The 23,016-nt window shown below is 35.6% G+C and overlaps 2 protein-coding genes across 4 annotated transcripts; one reads left to right on the top strand and one right to left on the bottom strand.

Moving 5' to 3' along the window:
- Positions 1 to 94: 94 nt before the first annotated feature.
- LOC110910053 (long chain acyl-CoA synthetase 1) lies at positions 95 to 13,669 on the top strand. Of its 2 annotated transcripts, none has more exons than XM_022154765.2 (20): positions 95 to 251; positions 2,823 to 3,007; positions 4,027 to 4,090; positions 4,207 to 4,296; positions 5,315 to 5,371; positions 5,487 to 5,535; positions 6,369 to 6,445; positions 6,524 to 6,563; positions 7,382 to 7,476; positions 7,659 to 7,826; positions 8,477 to 8,587; positions 8,687 to 8,774; positions 8,914 to 8,980; positions 9,486 to 9,561; positions 9,802 to 9,919; positions 10,835 to 11,080; positions 11,923 to 12,062; positions 12,152 to 12,334; positions 12,850 to 12,969; positions 13,367 to 13,669. In XM_022154765.2, exons 2-20 carry the CDS (start codon positions 2,859 to 2,861, stop codon positions 13,412 to 13,414), a joined length of 1,986 nt encoding a protein of 661 aa, XP_022010457.1. In that variant the 5' UTR covers positions 95 to 251; positions 2,823 to 2,858; the 3' UTR covers positions 13,415 to 13,669. The 2 variants fall into 2 exon arrangements, with proteins under 2 accessions (XP_022010457.1, XP_022010458.1); XM_022154766.2 differs by having other exon boundaries at positions 102 to 251; positions 2,797 to 3,007.
- Positions 13,670 to 15,068: 1,399 nt separating this feature from the next.
- On the bottom strand, positions 15,069 to 22,682 carry LOC110910052 (probable pre-mRNA-splicing factor ATP-dependent RNA helicase DEAH2). Of its 2 annotated transcripts, none has more exons than XM_022154763.2 (7): positions 22,259 to 22,682; positions 20,512 to 20,714; positions 18,985 to 20,069; positions 18,032 to 18,157; positions 16,645 to 16,883; positions 15,914 to 16,032; positions 15,069 to 15,405 (listed from the first exon to the last, which is right to left on the bottom strand). In XM_022154763.2, exons 1-7 carry the CDS (start codon positions 22,541 to 22,543, stop codon positions 15,279 to 15,281), a joined length of 2,184 nt encoding a protein of 727 aa, XP_022010455.1. In that variant the 5' UTR covers positions 22,544 to 22,682; the 3' UTR covers positions 15,069 to 15,278. The 2 variants fall into 2 exon arrangements, 1 of the variants encoding a protein (XP_022010455.1); XR_004881414.1 differs by having other exon boundaries at positions 15,119 to 15,405; positions 18,032 to 18,251; positions 22,259 to 22,678.
- Positions 22,683 to 23,016: the final 334 nt, after the last annotated feature.

Raw genomic sequence — 23,016 nt, 5'->3', positions numbered from 1 at the left:
AGGCAAATAAACAGAGTTGTACATCTTGCAGTAGGAGTTGTACGTTATAGTTTGAAGACACTTTCATAAAGAAGACACTTGGCCGTTGCATTCATTAGCCCCAACCTAATATGTGTGTAACTCTTTATATATTACAACTACAAACCTTTTATACATATAGTATCTTTTCTTTCTTCATTCAAGTTTGATCCTACAATCATCCAAATTCACGGATTCGCCATTGTCTTTCCGGCCTTTTTCGGCATATTCCGGTGAGTTTCCCGAGTCCTGACATACACTTTTATTGTTTATGTTAATGTTAATGAAGAGATACGGTTACCAGATGTCCGGATCCAATAGGAATCTTGACCCAACGGGTCAAGATTGTGTCAGGTATATCCATAGTGGTTCGCGCAAATGCATGATATATGACCATCAATCATATACTTGAGTTTGAATAATATATGTTTGGTCTTGTAAAGAAGGTTTCTTTTCACCTTTTTGAATCTTTGTGTGTTTTATTACCTTTTTTTGAATGTTTTCTTGTTTCTTCCCATCCCCTACAAGAATAATCAACAAACCCTTTTAAAATAATATAAAAAATATAAAACTTGTATAGAGTAAATCACCTAGAGATTGTGTCTTTTACTTTAAAAAACAAGGTTTATAATGAAATGATCATGGGTTTTTGCACAAGCTTCATGTGTGTGCGTAAAATAGTGTTCGCGCAAACACATACGAACATTTACATGCGAGTACATACATACAAACACACACAGTTTTTTAATATTTTGTTGCAAAAAATAAACCGGTTAAAAATCGGTTTCACGTAAAAAAAAGCCTCATGAATATATTTCGTTATAATATTTGTTTTTAAGTGAATTCATTAGAATCTTCATCCTTCAAAATATAAAGATTTTACTATAGTAAATCTCTATATATAGAGATTTGCAATTTACATCTCCAAAATTTAAGAATTGTACTTAAGTATTTTTTGTTTGTACCTCAAGCATTTTTGTTTGTACGTCATGAAAGAAAGAGAAAGAAATAATAAAAATACAAGGATAGAGATAGAGAATGAGATGTGAAAGGTTAACCAAAATTAAGAGAAACTTTATTTTTTAGAGATGATGAGAATGCTCTAATCAACGAACCGATTCAATTCTTATCTCCATTTTTATAATTTAACTAAAAATACCTCTATTTTTTAAATTTGTTCACCTATTAAAAACTCTCAATGTCCGATTTCATATTTCTATCTTTATTTAGTTAATTAACACTTTGGTATTCTCTTTTTTATTAATATTTTTCAGATTTTTTCTCTCACAAAAAATAAAATGAATGTATATAAGGAATGAACAGTGATTTTATATATATATAGGGAATCACTATTCACCTCTTGTTGTATATACACATTCTCTAGTTTAGAGAATCAGAAAAAAATGCAAAAACTAATAAAAACCTAAAAATTTTCCAGTGATACACACACATATATATATATTTTGGGTAAGGTTCATGTAAGAACCACCTTTATTGCGAGAACCGCGAGAATTAATGTGAATACAACAAAATAAACCCAGTACATTACCCAAAATCTAAAAAAACTAACCCTCCCCCATTCCCCCACCCACACACACAAAAATAAATAAATAAATAAATAAATAAAACAAAATGGTTTTGCCCCTAGAAATATATGTGGTGTGGGTTTGATTAAACAGTATTTAAAAGTAAAAATGTGGTGTGGGTTTGACTAAATGTTATCTAGAAGGTAAAATTTGTATTTAAAAATAAAATCTTTATAATTGTCCGGTGAACACAACAAAATAAACCGAGTACATCATTTTTATTGCGATAACCATAAGAATCAATGTGAACACAACAAAATAAACCCAGTACACCACCCAAAACCTAAACCCCCCCCCCAAAAAAAAAAAAAAAAAAAAAAAAAAAAAAAAAAAAACCCTTATGGTTTTGCCCCTAGAAATATATGTGGTGTGGGTTTGATTAAACGGTATTTAAAAGTAAAAATGTGGTGTGGGTTTGACTAAATGTTATCTAGAAGGTAAAATTTGTAGTTAAATTCTGTATTAAAAAAGGTGTAGTGATTTTAACCGTTATAAAAAAGTAAAAAAAATATTATCAAAGTAAAGAAAATGGGTTTAAATCATGTAAAAGCAGGTGTAATGATTTTAACCATCAAAATAAAAAGTAAAAAAAATATTGTTAAAAACTTTAGAGTAAATTACAAAAATCGTCCTTTATGTATGTCAGTTATTGCAAATTGTGTTCTTTATCTCCAATAATTACAGAAAACGTACCCGATGTTTGCATACCCTTGCAAGTTATTTCCTTTAGCCCTAACTCAGTTAATTTTTAGTGGTTAAATCTGACCAAATGGACCCCACATGAGGGTATTTTGGTCATTTTACTTTCATGTGAGGTCCATTTGATCAAATTTAACCACAAAAATACTCTCATGTGGGGTCTATTTGGTCAGATTTAACCACAAAAATTAACTGAGTTAGGGCTAAAGGACATAACTTGCAAGAGTTTGCAAACATAGAGCACGTTTTCTGTAATTATTGAAGACAAAGAACATAATTTGCAATAAGTGACATACATAAAGAACGATTTTTGTAATTTACTAAAAAAAATTAAAAAAAGGTATATATACAAGTGATTTGATTGAGTTGAGTTTTAGGATATGAGTTTTCCTCTTTCTTCCCACCGTTTACAAGAAACACAAACCAAACCATATTTTAACAAAACATCAAAAAGACAAAACCTTTACGCAAATTATAACTAATAATCCAAAAGTGGGTCTTTGATCAAACTTCTTGTAGGGTTTAAACTTTAAAGAGCTTGTACGGAAGTGGGACATGGATAAACAGTTTGCAGTAAAAGTAGAAAATGGACAAAAGGGTGTCAATGGAGAGCCTTCTGTTGGTCCTATTTACCGCAATCTTCTTGCAAAAGATGGGTTCCCACCACTTGATTCTGACCTAAAAACCACCTGGGATGTCTTTAGGTACTTCAAGATTCTTGCTTTTTATTCTTATTTTATATAAAAACTTATGATTTTTATGTAAAAGTTAATAATCTTGAATTTGTAGGTGCTTCAAGATTCTTGCTTTTATTGTTATTTTTGTAAAAAGTAATGATTTATATGTAAAAATTAATGTTTTTTATGTAAAAATAATGTTTTTTATGTAAAAATTACTAATCTTGAACTTGTAGGTACTTCAAGATTCTTGCTTTTATTGTTATTTTTGTAAAAAGTAATGATTTTTATGTAAAAATTACTAATCTTGAACTTGTAGGTACTTCAAGATTCTTGCTTTTATTGTTATTTTTGTAAAAAGTAATGATTTTTATGTAAAAATAATGTTTTTTATGTAAAAATTACTAATCTTGAACTTGTAGGTACTTCAAGATTCTTGCTTTTATTGTTATTTTTGTAAAAAGTAATGATTTTTATGTAAAAATAATGTTTTTTATGTAAAAATTACTAATCTTGAACTTGTAGGTACTTCAAGATTCTTGCTTTATTGTTATTTTTGTAAAAAGTAATGATTTTTATGTAAAAAGTAATGATTTTTATGTAAAAATTACTAATCTTGAACTTGTAGGTACTTCAAGATTCTTGCTTTTTTGTTAATTTTGTAAAAAGTAATGATTTTTATGTAAAAAGTAATGATTTTTATGTGAAAATTACTAATCTTGAACTTGTAGGTACTTCCAGATTCTTGCTTTCATTGTTATTTTTGTAAAAAGTAATGATTTCTATGTAAAAATTAATGTTTTTTTATGTAAAGTTAATGTTTTTTATGTAAAAATTACTAATCTTGAACTTGTAGGTACTTCAAGATTCTTGCTTTTATTGTTATTTTTATGTAAAAAGTAATGATTTTTATGTAAAAATTACTAATCTTGAACTTGTAGGTACTTCAAGATTCTTGCTTTTATTGTTATTTTTGTAAAAATTTAATGATTTTTCTATAAAAATTAATGATTTTTATGTAAAGATTAATAATCTTGAATTTGTAGGAATTCAGTTGAAAAGTATCCAGACAACAAGATGCTGGGATGGAGAGAGTTTGTTGATGGAAAAGTAATAAACTTTTTTTTTTTTTTTTTGATGGTTTTATTGTGGATTATTGGAATGATGATGATGTGGGTATTGTATTAGTTTTTGAAGTTGATTTGTGTGTTGTGTTTGATGTACAGTGGGGCCCATATTTGTGGAAGAGTTACAAGACTGTGTATGAGGAGGTTTTGAATGCTGCTGCAGCCTTGAGGGCTTCAGGAATTGGACCTGTAAGTTATTAGGAAGATGATGATGATGATGATGATGATGATGATGATGATGAATGGGGTGCAAACGAGCCGAGCCGAGCCCGAGCTCGACCCGACCCGGCTCGAGCTTGAGCTCGATTAACTTATGAGAGCTCGGGCACGAGCTCAGCTCGATTCGAGCTTTGTTTTCAAAGTTCGAGCTCGGCTCGTTGGTATTTTCTCAAGCTCGAGCTCGGCTCGGGCTCGACTCGTTTATTATATATTAATTAATATATTAAATAAGAATAATATAAATAATAGACTTTTTAGGCTCGCGAGCTCGATAAGTGAAGCTCGGGCTCGGGCTCGGGCTCGTTTACTAAATAAGCTTATTTTTAGGTTCGAGATCGACTTGTAAACAAGTTTAAATAAGCTCGGCTCGTTTACACTAAGGCTCGACGATCCTAACGAGCTTCACATGCGAGGCTCGAGCTCGGGCTCGATAAACAAACGAGCTTTATTTTAAGCTCAAGCTCGGCTCTGGCTCGATAAGGCTCGGCTCGTTTCGAGCTTTTTCTCGAGCCGATCTCGAATAGCTCGCGAGCAGCTCGGCTCGTTTGCACCCCTAATTTAATGATGAATTATAAAGATATTATGTAATTAAGAAGATGATGGATTGATGATTAATAATCATAAAGATTTTATGTGATTAGGAAGATAGTCATGGATAATGATAAAGATTTTGTGTAATTAGGAAGATAATCAAAAAGATTTTGTGTAATTAGGAAGATAATCATAAAGATTTTATGTAATTAGGAAGATGGTCATGGAAAATTATAAAGATTTTATGTAATTAGGAAGATGATCATGTATAATTATAATTTTTTTATGTAATTAGGAAGATGATCATGTATAATTATAATTTTTTTAATGTAATTAAGAAGATAATCATGGATAATAATAATATAGATTTTCGGTAATTAGGAAGATGATCATGGATAATCATAAAGATTTTGTGTAATTAAATTAATAATTTTCTTTTTATTTTTGACTCTAACAGGGCTGTAAAGTGGGAATCTATGGAGCAAACTGTCCTCAATGGATTGTGGCAATGGAGGTAAGTTTTTAGTTTTGGTTTTCGTATTTTCGACCCGTTTGTGGACTTTTATGAGCCATTCCGAGTAGATTTTATTTATTTAACTTTTTTTTTTTTTTTTTTGCATATTGATCAGGCCTGCAATGCCCAGAGTTACATTTCTGTGCCTCTATATGATACCCTTGGTAAACCAATTTTTTGCTTCATTTTTCTAAGAGTAAAATACCATTTTCGTCCCTGACGTTTGGCCATTTTTGCGACTTTCATTCAAAGCTTTGTTTTTCCGCATCTGGGTCCTCGAGGTTTCCAAATCTTGCCATTTTCATCCCTGAGGTTTGGCGATTTATTGCGACTTTCGTCCCTCGAGGTTTGGCCCTCAGGGACAAAAAATGACAAGATTTTGAAACCACAAGGACCCAGATGTGGAAAAACAAACCTTTGGATGAAAGTTGCAAAAGTGTCCAAACCTCAGGGACGCAAGTGGCATTTTACTCTTTTTTCTAAGAGTTAATTACTGTTTTCGTCCCTGTGGTTTGTCAAAAATCACTATTTCGGTCATTAGTTTAAAAATTGCGATTTCAGTCCTTGTGGTTTCACTTTCGTAACCATTTGAGTCCCTGTACTAACATAATAAATGGATTGAAATGGTTACGAAAGTGAAACCACAGGGACTAAAATCGCAAATTTTAAACTAATAGACTGAAAAAGTGATTTTTGACAAACCACAAGGACGAAAACAGTAATTAACTCTTTTTCTAATCTTAAAGGGTGTTTGGACGCGCGATTTGAAAACAACTATGTGTTATTCGCTATTTAACTATATATAAAGTTTAATGCAAGTTGTGAAAGGTAGTGTTTGGATATGTTATACTGGTTTCTAAACTAATTATTTAGATCCTTGTATAATCAGATGATTAGAGAGACATATTATGTTCATCCAAAACGCGAATCCGACACCCGGTTAACTCACTCTGTTCAAGTAAAATGTTAACGGGCTTTTAATCTTTTACGTAAGCAGGACCAGGAGCGGTCAACTTTATATTGGACCATGCCGAAGTTGATGTTGTTTTTGTCCAAGATAAAAAAGTTAAAGAAGTAAGCGCCATAAATTAGTACGATACTTTCAATCGTAAAAATTCGAACTTTTTAGATAATATTGCTTTCATTTTGCAGCTACTGAATCCGGATTGTATACATACCCAACGGTTAAAGCGTGAGTGAACTAAACATTTATACTAAAGTTCAGATTTTTATATAAACAATTGCAGTTGAAAATTAAGTGATAAATGATTAAAACCATGGTTGCAAAAGTCGCTAGGCGCTCCCTAGTCGGTCGACCGGGGAGTTGAGAGTACTCGGCATAAGCGGAGAGTACTCGGCATAAGCGGAGAGTACTCGGGGAGTAATCGGACATGTTAAATTATAAAGAAATTAGTTTTCGGAAGAGTTAATTACTGTTTTCATCCCTGTGGTTTGTCAGAAATCACTATTTCAGTCCATTAGTTTAAAAATTGTGATTTCAGTCCCTGTGGTTTCACGTTTGTAACCATTTCATTCCATTATTCTGTTAAGTACAGGGACTGAAATGGTTACGAGGTGGACTGAAATGGTTACGAAAGTGAAACCACAGGGACTGAAATCGCAATTTTTAAACTAATGGACTGAAATAGTGATTTTTGACAAACCACAGGGACGAAAACTGTAATTAACTCTTTTCGGAAATTAAATATATGTCTAATAACATAAATTTACTAATATTTATAACAAAATACGTGAAAATGACATTCATTATTTATTATTTATTATTTAATATGATAGTCATATAAATTATGTTTTATTATTTTTACGTCAAACTCGGCCCGAATTGACCTACTAGAGCCGATTTTGACCGCGTTTGATCGATTCCGAGTAATTAGGCGGAGTTAGAGAAAGTCGCCTCGGCAGCCTACCTTGTAGCGACTACTCGGCCTTGGAAACCTTGTTTTACAACCATGATTAAAACTAGTTTTTTTTTTCCTTATATGATTGCAGTGATTGTTTGCTTTACTTCAATGAAAGAAGACGAAAAGAAAAAAGCGGATTCCATGGGGATAAAATCGTATGCGTGGAACGAGTTCCTTCATATGGTTAGTTGTTCATTAGGATTTAATAAAGTTCGCCGCAATTTCGACGTGTTTACTTATTAACGGGTTGATTTGGGTTGTGTTTTATCTCATTCGGGTTGATTAGTTGAGGGATATTTGGGATTTTTTATTTAAACAACCTTTTCTGCTCTTCAAGTTTTTATAATTTATTTATTTTCGAGTAGGGCAGTAAACATCCATCAGAGCTACACACACCTGAACCATCTGCAATATGTACAATTATGTACACTAGTGGCACTAGCGGAGATCCAAAAGGTGTTATAATAACTCATGAAAATGCTACTATAAACATACGAGGAGTCGATCTTTTCATGGAGCAATTCGAAGACAAGGTATATATTTGTCCTACAACACTATAATAAAAATAGGGAAATTGGCCTGTAATAATCCCACCTCAGAATATTCCCCCCACCAGTCCCACCTTTCACCTATTTTTCCTACAATGGTCCCCCGTTAAAAAAACTTAACGGAGTTAAGCTTTTTTCCAAATTACAAACATATTTTTTAGGGCTTTTGATTAGAACGACGATACGAGTCCGTTGATGTAAAACTTGTTTCGAAACGGTGCTCCGAACGATGAAAACGGCGCTTCAATTCGGGTGTTTAAATTTCCAATTAACCAAAATCAAGTCACTTGGAGCACCATTTCGAAGTAAGTTTTACATCAATGGACTCGTATCATCGTTCTGATCAAAAGCCCTAAAAAATCTGTTTGTAATTAGGAAAAAAGCTTAACTCCGTTAAGTTTTTTTAACGGGGGGCCATTGTAGGAAAAATAGGTGAAAGATGAGACTGGTGGGGGGAATATTCTGAGGTGGGATTATTAATGGCCAATAAGGTCTAGGTGGGATTATTACAGGCGAATTCCCCAAAAAAATATTATTGTTCTAGTGAAATCTTCTTGTCACAATGATAATTAATCTTGTACTTTCTCCGACATTGAAAGTGATAATCGTGCTTATTTTACGTGTCATTATTGTAGATGACCGTGGATGATGTTTATTTATCTTTCTTGCCTCTTGCACACATTCTCGACCGCATGATTGAAGAATATTTTATCCGTAAGGGTGCTTCCGTTGGCTTCTATCACGGGGTAAATCCTTAACTTTGGATTTTTTTGGTCATAAATTGAAATCTACTTTGCATCGATCGTTGAATTTACTTTAATTTAATTTAACATTACTTTTTGAAGGATATAAATGCATTGAGAGATGATATGATGGAGTTGAAGCCAACATTTTTGGCTGGAGTTCCTAGAGTTTTGGAAAGAATTCATGAAGGTGCAACACTCACTAATTCATTGTTTATAATTTTTTTTTTTTTTTTTTTTTTTTTTTTTGCATATTTTCAGCATAATTGCGACAATCATTACGTGATTTTTAAACTTATTTTGACATCTTTTTTTTTTTTTTTTTTCAGGTGTACTTAAAGGGCTAGAAGAAGTTAATCCAAGGAGGAGGAAAATATTTCACCTTCTATACAACTAGTAATTAATCACTTCTTTTTTTAAAGGAAAAATTACAAGTTTTGTCCTTTATCTTTATACCACTTTTCAGGCGGTGTCCTTTTTAACGAATGTTGACAGGCGGTGTCCTTTACTAGGTATTTTGTTGCAAGTTTAGTCCTTTACACCCAACCCAGTTAAAAAACCCTGTTAATTGTTGGGTGTAAAGGACTAAACTTGAAACAAAATACCTAGGTAAAGGACTAAACTTGCAACAAAATATCTAGTAAAGGACACCATCTGTCAACAATTAACTGGGTTTTTTTAACTGAGTTGGGTGTAAAGGACTAAACTTGCAACAAAATACCTAGTAAAGGACACCGCCTATCAACATTCGTTAAAAAGGACACCGCCTGAAAAGTGGTATAAAGATAAAGGACAAAACTTGTAATTTTTCCTTTTCTAAATATATATTTTTTCCCTTATTAAGAAATAAGGATATAACATTAGATCCGAATAATAATATTCTCATAATGTAAAAAAGCAGCAAACTTAGATGGATGAAAGCCGGTTACAAGCAGAAATATGCATCACCACTTGCAGATCTTCTTGCTTTCCGGAAGGTTGGTTTCTTTATGCACCATTTATATTTCAAATACGATATTTGATAATTTGACCCGTTTGCTTATAAATGGATTGATTCGGGTTGTGTTCAATCTCAAATGGGCCGAACGGGTTATAAGAAGCCCAAAGTTTATTTATAACGATGCATATGAACCGTAGATCATTTTGTTATTTGATTTAGCATTATTTTGGTGATTATATTATCCTTTTGTTGACAATGAATGCATTTATTATCATAGGTTAAGAACAGGCTGGGTGGCCGTATTCGTCTTATTGTATCCGGAGGAGCTCCGTTGAGTAGTGAAGTTGAAGAATTCTTGAGAGTTACATCATGTGCTTTTGTGTTGCAAGGATACGGTAAGTATTCCGAGAATTATAAAGATGAAAATTAGAGGTCAAAAGGGGTCAAAACTCAAAAGTCGTTAGCAGTGCATTTAAAATTTTTTCAGATGTTTACAATAACCAAAATCATTTTATTTTGGAAAAATTACAAGTTTTGTCCTTTATCTGAGTACAACTTATCAAGCGGTGTCCTTTTTAACGAATTTTGACAAGTTTTACCCTTTACAAGGAATTTTGTGGCACGTTTTGTCCTTTAGGCTTAACCCAGTTAGATTTTCTTGTTAAAATCTTGTCACCCAAGGGTATTTTAGTCTTTTTACCTATTTATTTAATATTATTTAAAAGAATAAAACAAAATATTTTAGGGTTGACTCTTGAAATAAATGGGTAAAAAGACTAAAATACCCTTGGGTGACAAGATTTAACAAAAAAATCTAACTAGGTTAAGCCTAAAGGACAAAACGTGCAACAAAATTCCTTGTAAAGGGCAAAACTTGTCAAAATTCGTTAAAAAGGACACCGCCTGATAAGTGGTATTAAGATAAAGGACAAAACTTGTAATTTTTCCTTTTATTTTTTTAGTAACATAAAAGTCTTTTTTTTTGCATGTTTAAACCCTTCCGATTTTCAAAATATAACAAAAACATCATTTTTTTTCATGATTAAGCCCCTAAATTTTATTAAAAGCACGAGTAAAATACCATTTTCGCCCCTTAGGTTTGGCTAGTTTCGCGACTTTTGTCCAAAGGTTTGTTTTTTCGCATCTGGATCCAAAAGGTTTGAAATCTTGCCATTTTCATCCGGCTCGTTAACTCCATCCATTTTTCTCCGTTAAGTTAGGGGTATTTTCGTCTCTTTTGTTAACTTAAAGGGTCCATACTCCATACAAGAAATTTTGCTACAACTGAAACGGCTCGATTGCTATTGCAGGGATGACAGAAACATGTGGCTTGGCAACTCTAGGGTTCCCGGATGAAATGTGCATGCTTGGAACCGTTGGATCGCCATTTGTATATACAGATTTTCGTCTAGTAGAAGTCCCGGAAATGGGTTATGACCCGTTATCCGATCCACCACGTGGTGAAATATGTGTTAAGGGAAAAACATCTTTTTCGGGTTACTACAAGAATCCGGAACTCACCAATGAAGTTATCAAAGATGGGTGGTTTCATACAGGTGAATACTGTGGAGTAAAGTACACGGATGGTCCCTGTGGTTAACCAATATTTTGGATTTGGTCCCTAGCTTTTCTAAAGTACACGGATGGTCCCTGTGGTTTGCACTTTGTAACGCATATAGCCCCTAACTTTTGCCACTGAATGCGTTACAAAGTGCAAACCACAAGGACCATCCATGTACTTTTGAAAATCCAGGGACCAAATCGAAAATTTTGGTCAACCACAGAGACCATCCATGTACTTTACTCGAATATTATGCTTATAAAGTTAACAAACTTTGTTCTAGTATGTGACTGGCCCCACATTGTTTTCACCCATAAGACAGTAAAACTTGCAAAAAATCCGGTTCAACGTGATATTGTTAGTTACCGTTTTTAGCCGCGCCACGTCTGTAAAAGTCAACATAGTCAAAGTTACTAACAGAAAAAAAAAATTAAAAAAAATACCCAAGTTAGAAAAAAGAGTTAATTACTGTTTTCGTCCCTGTGGTTTGTCAAAAATACTATTTCAGTCCATTAGTTTAAAAATTGCGATTTCAGTCCCTGTGGTTCCACTTTCGTAACCATTTCAGTCCACCTCGTAACCATTTCAGTCCCTGTACTAACAAAATAAATGGATTGAAATGGTTGCGAAAGTGAAACCACAGGGACTGAAATGGTTACGAAAGTGAAAGCACAGGGACTAAAATCGCAATTTTTAAACTAATGGACTGAAATAGTGATTTTTGACAAACCACAGGGACGAAAACAGTAATTAACTCTTGTAAATATCAAGCTAAATTCGGTTAACTATTTATGTGATAAACGCTTAGGCTTAACTCGGTTGTTTTTGCATCCTCAGGTGATATTGGTGAGATGCAACCAAACGGGGTAGTGAAAATCATCGATAGAAAGAAACATTTGATAAAACTATCTCAAGGGGAGTATATTGCACTTGAATATCTCGAGAAAGTTTATGGCATCACCCCGATCATTGAAGATGTAAACATCGTTACCCGTACTTTTATAATTCATTTATGTTGCTTTCTACGAGTTTCGCGACTAAAAAACTCAAATATATATGTGACTAGATTTGGGTGTATGGGGATAGCTTCAAGTCATCGTTGGTTGCGGTAGTTGTGCCGAGTAAAGAGCACAGCGAAAAGTGGGCCCATCAAAATGGGCTCAAAGTTTCGTACTCTGAGTTGTGTAATCATACACAACTCAGAGAATATATTCTCTCGGAGCTTAAATCTACCGCGGAAAGAAATAAGGTATACAAATTTCTAAAGATGTTATAGAGCCCATTTCAAGAATTGTCCTTTATCTTCATATCCATTTTCAGGCGTTGTCCTTTATGTTCAAAATTGACGAGTTTTGTCCTTTATGTTTTCATATCATACACGTTTTGTCCTTTAGGCCTAACCCAGTTAGTTTTTTCAGTTAAATTTGGTCATGTGCTTATTTTTGTCAATTCAAAGGTTGCAGAAGCTTTGAGCTGTAAATCTGCCGTTGAACTTACCTTCGAATTGACAAGAATGCCCTCATGTGCAAAACATATGACCAAATTTAACTGAAAAAACTAACTTGGTTAGGCCTAAAGGACAAAACGTGTATGATATGAAAACATAAAGGATAAAACTCGTCAATTTTGAACATAAAGGACAGCGCCTGAAAATGGATATAAAGATAAAGGACAATCCTTGAAATTCACTCGATGTTATAACTTAAAACGTTTGTGACTGATATCTAATACGCGCATTTCTTCTTTCGCTTTTTGTTCTTGTAGCTAAGAGGTTTCGAGCATATAAAGGGCGTAATTGTGGAGCCGGAGACATTTGAAGGCGAAAAGGATTTACTAACTGCAACTATGAAGAAACGAAGAGATAAGCTTTTGAACCGTTACAAGGTAGAGTTACAAGTTTTTTTTAGAGTTAATTACTGTTTTCGTCCATGTGGTTTGTCAAAAATCACTATTTCAGTCCATTAGTTTAAAAATTGCGATTTCAGTCCCTATGATTTCACTTTCATAACCATTTCAGTCTCTGTGGGTTCACTTTCGTAACCATTTCAATCCATTATTTTGTTAAGTACAAGGACTGAAATGGTTACGAGGTGGACTGAAATGGTTACGAAAGTGAAACCACAGGGACTGAAATCACAATTTTTAAACTAATGGACTGAAATAGTGATTTTTGACAAACCACAGGGACGAAAACAGTAATTAACTCTTTTTTTTAACTACGTTTTCACTTGCCGTGATGTTTTTCGGTTGTGTTAAAAATGTGAATTTTGTTACCGTGCAGGCGGGAATCGACAACGTTTACAAGAATTTGATTGTGACCAAACGCTGAGACTTTTATTCGAGACACAGGATCGTGTTTTGTAATTTGTGTGCCATCCTTTGTACTCTTGTGAGTAGGGTTTATTTTTTGCTTATTTTTTCAAGTGTGTGAGGCTCTCAGTTAAGTGATATGTAAGTAAGTTGTTGCAGTCGAAACTGAATAAACCGAACCGTTATGGCTCATTTGGGTACGCTGGTTCCTCGTAACTAAACCGTGCATAATCTCTTTCTATGAATATATAGAGATAATAGTCAGATCGTGCCAGGTTGAAGAGTCGACGGATTTGTTGTTAACTAGTATTTTGACCCATCGAAACATATTATATTTGATCTGACTCGTTACCGAGAAAAATTTACATCGAAACGTAGACAAACCATTAACGTAGATAAAATAAGCATGTAAAACTCAGAAATGGTAAAATTGACATTTAGAAAGCGGAAGGGGTGTAAGTGTCAATACTGAAAGTTGGTTCACAAAATGACATAACCGAATCATTGACCCTAAAATGTTGTTATAAAATGTGTAATCCGAATATAACCCATTTATCAATACATGTTAAACGGGTTGGAGGTATCAATCAAGTTGTAAACGTGTAACTAGTATCACCATTTTGACCCATCGAAACTTATAATTACTCGAATTTATTCCATCAAATATTCGACCCGGCTCGTTTTAGAACAAAACATCAAAACGTAGGTCAACTGAAAACACATATAAATAAGCGCGAAAACATATTATATTTGACCTGACTCGTTACCGAGAAAAAATTACATCGAAACGTAGACAAACCATTAACGTAGATAAAAATAAGCACGAAAACGTATTATATTTGACCCATGTATATAAAAATAAGCATGTAAAACTCGAAATGGTAAAATTGACTTTTAGAAAGCAAAAGGGGTGTAAGTGTTAATACTGAAAGTTGGTTCACAAAATGACATAACCGAATCATTGACCCTAAAATGTTGTTATAAATGTGTAATCCGAATATAACCCATTTATCAATACATGTTAAACGGGTTGGCAGGTATCAATCAAGTTGTAAACGTGTAACTAGTATCACCATTTTGGCCCATCGAAACTTATAATTACTCGAGTTTATTTCATCAAATATTCGACTCGGCTCGTTTTAGAACAGAACATTAAAACGTAGGTCAATTGAAAACGCATATAAATAAGCGCGAAAACATATTATATTTGAACTGACTCATTACCGAGAAAAATTTACCATCGAAACGTAGACAAACCATTAACGTAGATAAAAATAAACACGAAAATGTATTATATTTGACCCACGTATATAAAAATAAGCATGTAAAACTCGAAATGGTAAATTTGACATTTAGAAAGCGGAAGAAGTGTAAGTGTCAATACTGAAAGTTGGTTCACAAAATGACATAACCGAATCATTGACCCTAAAATGTTGTTATAAAATGTGTAATCCGAATATAACCCATTTATCAATACATGTTAAACGGGTTGGCGGGTAGCAATCAAGTCGTAAACGTGTAATATAGGTTGAAGGGTGATACGGTTTAAACAAGTTGGCGGTTAACCTGTTTAATTAAACATGTACACCTGAACACGACAGGTCAAGTATGACAACTCAACAACCTGGTTACTTGCGCGTCAGCGTTTCAGGTGTGTCGGAAATTGCAACCCCTAAAGAAATTCATCTTTTTAATGCCAAACGCCGAACCATGTCACATAGTATTAAGATAACCAAAACATTGATCTGATTTTAAGATTATTCAAAATCCGTACGGAACAAATCAACTAACACTAAATTAAGATACATAAACAGTCCGTTGAAAACTTCATCCAGAACAGTTTGTTTTAATTATAGGTGATCGATCAAGGGTTTCGTTTAGTTCTATCTTCTGTTTCTGCTCTCGTCCTTGTCTTTTTCCCGTTTCTTGTACAGCTTCTCAAGAGCGCGTTTTGCTTCGCAATTCGGGAAGTTTTCAAGATCATAGTAGTGTGGAGCAATGTCAACAATCCTGATACCAAAAAAATACATTAATTTAACAAAAAGGAATTGCATAATGTCGACTAGGGGTGCAAACGAGCCGAGCGGCTCGAGAAAAAGCTCGAAACGAGCCAAGCCTTATCGAGCCCGTGCTCGAGCCTCACATGTGAAGCTCGTTAGGCTCGTCGAGCCTTAGTGTAAACGAGCCGAGTCGAGCCGAGCTTATTTAAACTTGTTTACAAGCCGACCTCGAACCTAAAAATAAGCTTAATTAGTAAACAAGCCCGAGCCCGAGCTTTACTTATCGAGCTCCCAAGCCTAAAAAGTCTATTATTTATATTATTTTTATTTAATATACTAATTAATAGATAATAAACGAGCCGAGCTCGAGCTTGATAAAATACAAACGAGCCAAGCTCGAGCCCGAGCTCTCATAAGTTAATCGAGCTCGAGCCTGGCCGAGCTCGGGCTTGGCTCGTCTCGTTTGCACCCCTATTGTCGACCATTTAAATAACTTATATTAGCAAAAGATGACTAACCATTCACCACGAACTTCTGAAACAGTGCGTATGAAATTCCTGCTAGTCAACACATATTCATTGTAAATCACCCACTCCGGCTTACGATCCAAACAATTTGACGGGTGCAAATGAACCACCTGCAAATAAATAAAAATAGTTAATACAAGCTTTCACTCTTAAGGCTGCAAACAAACCCAACGAACACAAACAAGACCTTGTTTGTGTTCAATTGTTAAAAAACATGTGGGTGGTCGTTTGTTAAGGAAATGAACGTGTTCCTGTTCGTTTGTGTTCATCAATAATTTTAGGCAACGAACGTTGATGAACACAAACTAAAGTTCATGAACACAAAATGGAAACAAACGAACACCAACAAGCGTTTATGAATAGAATATATAATACTCCGACACTTATTAAATGTTTTATTTGTCGGAATTTTTAAGTATTTAAGAAAATATAAAAACTAGAAACACTAATGAGCTATCGAACATAATCAAACATAAATGAACACGTTACTGAACATTCACGAATATAAATGAACGCACACGGCCTCTGTTCATGTTTATTCTAGTTAAATGAACGAAATTTTGTGTCCGTGTTCGTTTATTTAAAAAACAAACAGAAACGAACCTCCCGTCAAAGGGTTCACATTCACAGACTGTTCGCTTTGGTTCGTTTGACTACTCTTACTAATATTCCATAATAAAATATCACACCATTATATAAGTTTTAGGGAAAAAGCAACTAACTTGATTATCTTTAACAGTCAAATAATGTCCGGTGCGCTCCAGGTGGGCAACCTGCATAAAATACCCTGCTAACATAGCTTTTCTGATGTTGACGTAATAATCACGGCTGTTGAAATCCGTGCTGCATAGCTTCAGGTTGAAACGGGCCATAATACGGGCTAACTGCTGCCTCACGTTGTCTGCAGATTTCATGGCCCGGTGATTCACAAAGTTCTCATAACACCATGATTGATCATCGTCTGAAACCAACAATAATAAACATTAAATCAGATTGTGTTCCATGAACATTAAAGCCTCACCATACTAAATGCTAGTAGTTAAAGCTAGGGGTGTAAACAAGCCCAGAGGCTCGAGAGCTACTCGTGATCGGCTCGGTTAAAAGCTCGAACGAGTCGAGCCTTAACGAGCCCGAGCCAGAGCTCGAGCCTGAAATAGAGCTCGTTTAGTTATCAGCCCGAGCTCGAGCCTGAAATACAAAGCTCGTTTAGGCTCGCAAGCCCAAACGAGCCTAAACAAAATTTTAGTTTTTTATATATATAATATAATAATGATGATGATAACATTGGTGAACCGAGCTCGAGCCGAGCTTTGGCTCGCTTAATCACTGTTGAAACAAGCTCGAGCCGAGCTTTTAGCTCATTTGAGGTTGTTATCGAAATAGCTCGAGCCGAGTCGAGCCGAGCTCGAGCTTTGGGTTTTACTCTCGAGCCGAGCTCGAGCTCAGAGAAGTAGGCTCGAACCGAGCCGAGCTCGAGCTTCATAAAAACATAACGAGCCGAGCTCAAGCCTAGTCGGGCTCGGGCTCGGCTCGTTTACACCCCTAGTTAAAGCTCAATTTGAAGGCTTCAATAGTGAGATTTTAAAAGTTTTTTTTCAAAATCGAAGTTGTAGCTAATTTTTTAAAGAGTAAAATGCCATTTTCGTCCCTGAGGTTTGGCTAGTTTTGCGACTTTCATCCAAAGGTTTGTTTTTTCGCATTTGGATCCAAAAAGTTTCAAATCTTACCATTTTCATCCAGCTCGTTAACTCCATTCAATTTTTTCCATTAAATCAGGGGTATTTTCGTCTTTTTTGTGAACTTAAAGGGCAATTCAGTCTTTTGAATACTTGTACATTATGTTAAAGGCTTGTACATAAAGTAAAAAAGAGCGAATTGCCCTTTAAGTTCACAAAAAAGACGAAAATACCCCTGACTTAACAAAGAAAAATGGATGGAGTTAACGAGGTGGATGAAAATGGCAAGATTTCAAACCTTTTGGATCCAAATGCAAAAAAAACAAACCTTTATACAAAGTCGCAAAGCTAGCCAAACCTCAGAGACGAAAAATGCCATTTTACTCTTTTTATAATAAAAAAATACCCTATAAGAAAGAAAAGAATCACTTACTATTCTGTTTGTAGGCATGATATACATTCAAGAGCGTGAGGTGGTCCCCGTCAACGTGTCCAAATCGTGCTTTAGCCTCGTCAGCAGCCTTCTGGGCTTCTCGGGGCCGAACAAAGCAATTGGGTACTAAAGAAAAAATTGTTATATCGGCCACGGTAGGTAGGTCAGTCAATCAGTCAGCAGATTTGAAACCACACCGTTTGCTTCATGAGAGAGAATACTGAGAAATTGCAACTATCTGCATCAGCACTTGCTTACAATTTCCATGTCAACCGAACCGAGCGGCTGACATGGAACCCAGACAAAACAGTTGCTGATGTCATCCTTAGACACATCTTGGTCGTGTTTGGATGTTTGTTTCGAAAATGATCATCCAGTTTTTTAGTGTAAATTACTGACCATATTTATATGATTAAAAACATATGATCACTTTCAAAACACACAATTAATCACCCCTATGAACCTCCCCTCTCCCTTTTAGCACTATACAGCCGGTCAGCCGTGTACATGTATCACCATACGCATAGATTTCGGACCATGCAAATGAATGAGGAAGTATTAACCGAATAATCGATATACAGAAGTAGAGAAAGTTTAAAATACAAAAAGCTCTTAACGTGCGACAGTACGTGACCACCAGTATAACGTGCGTGATTATGCAAATAACATGCGTAATTAGGGTTAACCCAACCCATGCGTAATTTAACACATAACGTGCGTAATTAGAGTTTAACCCAACCCATGCATAATTATGAAAATAATGTACGTAATTATGTATTATAACGTGTGTAATTATGCAAAGTTAATTACTATTGTGTCACCGCATTCAATTGAAGGCCTAGATTAGATTAGATGTGCGGTTGAGATGCTCACGTACGCATCGCACGATAAGGTGGTCTTGTACGTTAACCGGCCTCTACAGAACTAAATGTGAGCAAAAATGAAATACACACCTGATAGCATTGCGGCGATTGAAAGGATTTCATTCGAACATTTAAATTCAGGGCTAACAACAAGCATCTTTCCCATCTGAGGATCTAATGGGAATTCACTCATAATTTCACCCAATTTAGTCAAATTTCCTTCATCATCCAACGCTCCCAAGTAATTCAAAACCTCTAGAGCCCGCATCAAAGTTTCAGGAGCAGGTGGGTCCATAAAATCAAAATGAACGAGATCATCAATACCAAGTTTCTTCAACGTAAGTACCGTATTCGCTAAATTAGATCGAAGAATCTCGGGGTACGTCTGTGGTTGTAGATCGTTATTAAAACTTTTCTCGGTGTATAATCTGAAACATTTCCCGGGTTGTGTTCTCCCAGCTCGACCCGATCTCTGGTGGGCACTCGCCTTTGATATTGGGGACACTAATAACGACTCAACTCGAACACGCGGGTTATAAACTTTCTGCTTTGCGAACCCCGGGTCGATAACGTAAACTATCCCGTCTATGGTTAAAGACGTTTCAGCAATGTTTGTTGAAATCACAATCTTCCGGCCCGCAGGCCCACCTTCAGTTAACGGAGCTGGAGCGGGCTCAAATATCTTCTGCTGCATAGCTGGTGGGAGAGTTGAATAAAGTGGAACCACTTTCACGGGCCCCACCTGGTCTCCTAAATTACCGACTTCTTTCGTTATTTTTCGACAGGCGTCTTCAATTTCTTCTTCACCGGTGAGGAAAACAAGGATATCGCCAGGTGGCTCACACATGTGAATTTGTACAACGGTTCGAATTGCTGCTTCAAGATAGTCGCGTTCGGGCTCTTGAGTGTAAAAGATCTCCACAGGGTGAAGTCGGCCCGGAACTTTCATTAACGGTGCACCGAAGAAATAACCCTGAAACTTTTCGGCTTCGAGAGTAGCACTCATAACAACTAGCTTTAGATCAGGCCTGTTTTTCAGCACTTCTTTTAAGAGCCCGAATAGAACATCAGTAGCCAATGTTCTTTCGTGGGCTTCATCAAGAATTATCACTTTATACCTTTCTAGAAGTGGGTCGGTCATTGCTTCTCGTAATAGCATACCGTCTGTCAAGTACCTATTATATCAAAACATAAATGTCAATGAAATAAAAATAAGAGTAAATTGCCCGAATGGTCCATGTGGTTTAACATTTTTTCACGTTTAGTCCCTACCATTTGAAAATAGCAGGTATGCTCCCTATGGTTTGTCATTATGTTACTCGGATAGTCCCCTGACATTTACTCTGGGGACTATCCGAGTAACAAAATGACAAACCATAGGGAGCATACCAGCTATTTCTAAACTAACCGATATCTACCCAGGGACTATCCGAGTAACAAAATGACAAACCATAGGGAGCATACCTGCTATTTTCAAAAAGTGGGGACTAAACGTGAAAAAACGTGAAACCACAGGGACCATCTGAGTAATTAACTCTAAAAATAATAATAATATATAAAATCTGGAAACATATTTTATTTAATCATTTGTACTAGTATACTATTTATAAAGCTTACTTCAAGACAGTTTTTGCGCTGCTGCAATCTTCAAACCGGATGCTGTAACCGACTTCTTCTCCAATCGTAACATCCATTTCCTCCGCAACTCTCCTGGAAACAGACATTGCAGCCACCCTACGAGGCTGCGTGCATCCCACCATGAACTTCCTACGTTTATCCGCACTCTCTAACTCAACAGCTTCCAAAACAAATTGAGGAATCTGTTACAATCCAAACATTTTTTAGTCAAAAACTCCACAAACTTTTAAACAAACAGAATTCCAACAACCATTTCACAAAATATTGATTCAATTAACCACAATAACAAACTCACGTCCAAAATTAACACACGGATCTCCAATTAAAACGACAATCACAACAAAACTAGAGTTAGAATCAACGTATTGAACTAATCCGAACAATCCAAACGATTCACAATCAAAAGCTCCACAAACTTTTCAACCAACAGAAATCCAATAACTACTTCATAGCTTTGGGTTTAAAAAAGCGAGACACGCACAAAAGTGACAAGGTCTAAAACTGAGGCGCGAAGCACAAAAGTGGTGGGCTTTTCGTACCCGAGGCGCAAAGAGATTATATAAATAAATTTCTATATCCCATAGGTTTTTAGCATCCCTTATCTAAAATATAGCTATAAATAATGTTTATGTTTGATTTTACCTACATGTACAAGATAAAAACCTATAGTACAACACTTTGGTGCATAAAAACACCCAAAGTACACAAGGCGCGCTGCCTCACACCCCAAAAAACCCAAAATTTGCGCTTTTCGTGCGCTTTGTTGAAAAGGCGTGCGTTTTAAAACCCAGTTCACAGCATATTGATTCAATCAATCACTATCAACAAACTCACATCCAAAATTAACATACAGAATGATGAAATCGGAACTAGTACCGTACCATATAGTACTGATACCAAATTTAGCTAAAACCAAAACTAAACATTATACCGTTTAGTCGTATGCGTTCGGTCTTGGTGTTAAAAAGCGATAGGCGCACAAAAGGGACGAGGTCTAAAATTGAGGTGCGAAGCGCAAAGCGCAAAAGCGGTGGGCTTTTCGTACCCGAGGAGCAAGGTGTTTATAGAAATTTATTATACATCCCATGCATATCCCTTAGGTTTTTTGCTTCCTTTAACCAAAATATAGCTATAAATAAAGTTTTTATACCATTTTATCTACATGTACAAGCCATAAGACCCAACGTACAACATTTTTATGCATAAAAACGCCTCAGATTCATGAGGCGCGCCTCATGCCAAAAAGCCCTCAGATAAACACTAAAATTTGCGCCTTTTGAGCGCTTCTAGTAAATACTCAAGGCGCTGAGCGAAAAAGCCCCAGCAGCTGCGCCTCGCGCCTCAGCGCGCTTTCTAAAACCAATTCGGTTGGTACTGGTACGCTACTACGATACCATTAAAAATCCTGATCTGGTACCGAAGCACATAGTAAGGTACCAAAATTAAGCTAAATTCAAAAACTCCGTATGTTTAGTTGGTACCGGTTTAGTACGAGATACCGATACGAAGCCTGAACCTGTACGGTACCGCAGAGTGCAGAACTACAGATACTGAATTTAAGCAAAATTCAAAACCGAATATCGGAACGGTACATCCATGTCCATATGGTACAATATTTGGTATGAAATTTCTCATCCCTACCTACAGATCTCCAATCAAAACAATAAACACAAAAAAAAAAAAAAAAAAAAAAAAAAAAACCTTAAAACCAACAAACTAAACTAACCTGAGTAGTTTTACCACTACCGGTCTCACCGACCAAAATTAGGGTTTGATTCTCCCTCAACGCCTTAAGAAACTCCTCTTTCTGATGCCAAACCGGCAAAGTTTTCCTCTTCTCCAAGATATCGTAATACCGCTGCGAGTACGAGCGTAGATTCCACCTGTTCACCACCGGCATACCGTCAACGCCGTGAACGGCGGCTCCGCCGTTCGCTTTGTTCAATTTCGCCGTTGATGAATCGTCCACGACGTCGAACAGACTCACCTTTCTCTTCCGTTCTGTGCCCATTCGAACCCTAGGGTTAGGTGTTGGAGAAATTGGGGATTTTTGGTGAATTTTGCAGAGGCTGGTTTAGAAACCCTAACCCTAATTTTATGGAGAAGGAGTAGGGTGATATTGAGAAACCGTTAAAAATAAACCTCCAAAACGGTAAAACTAGTTAATTACAATTTTCGTTATTTATATGCTTCTATCCTGAGTTCATTCGGGTTTTCGTCTCACTGTATGTTATGTCTGAGAGTGTTTAGTTTTTGTAGTGGCACAACGTCTGTCAAATGTCAGACAACTGTCGCCCAAGCCAAATTCTGAAGCTAGCGTAAGCCTGATTAAGACAACATAATCCGGCCGGAGTAGGGCAACAGAGCCTCCAATTTAAAGAGTGCGGTGACCTGACACAAAAAAAATCGTGGACTTGCTTTATTTGGCACACCTGTCCAACATGTATATCCCTCGTATTATTAATGTTACGTTAGCTTTCATTA

This window comes from Helianthus annuus, chromosome 15 (assembly GCF_002127325.2).
Source record: "Helianthus annuus cultivar XRQ/B chromosome 15, HanXRQr2.0-SUNRISE, whole genome shotgun sequence".
Classification (NCBI taxonomy): domain Eukaryota; kingdom Viridiplantae; phylum Streptophyta; class Magnoliopsida; order Asterales; family Asteraceae; genus Helianthus; species Helianthus annuus.
This window is presented reverse-complemented; position numbering and strand designations above follow the sequence as displayed.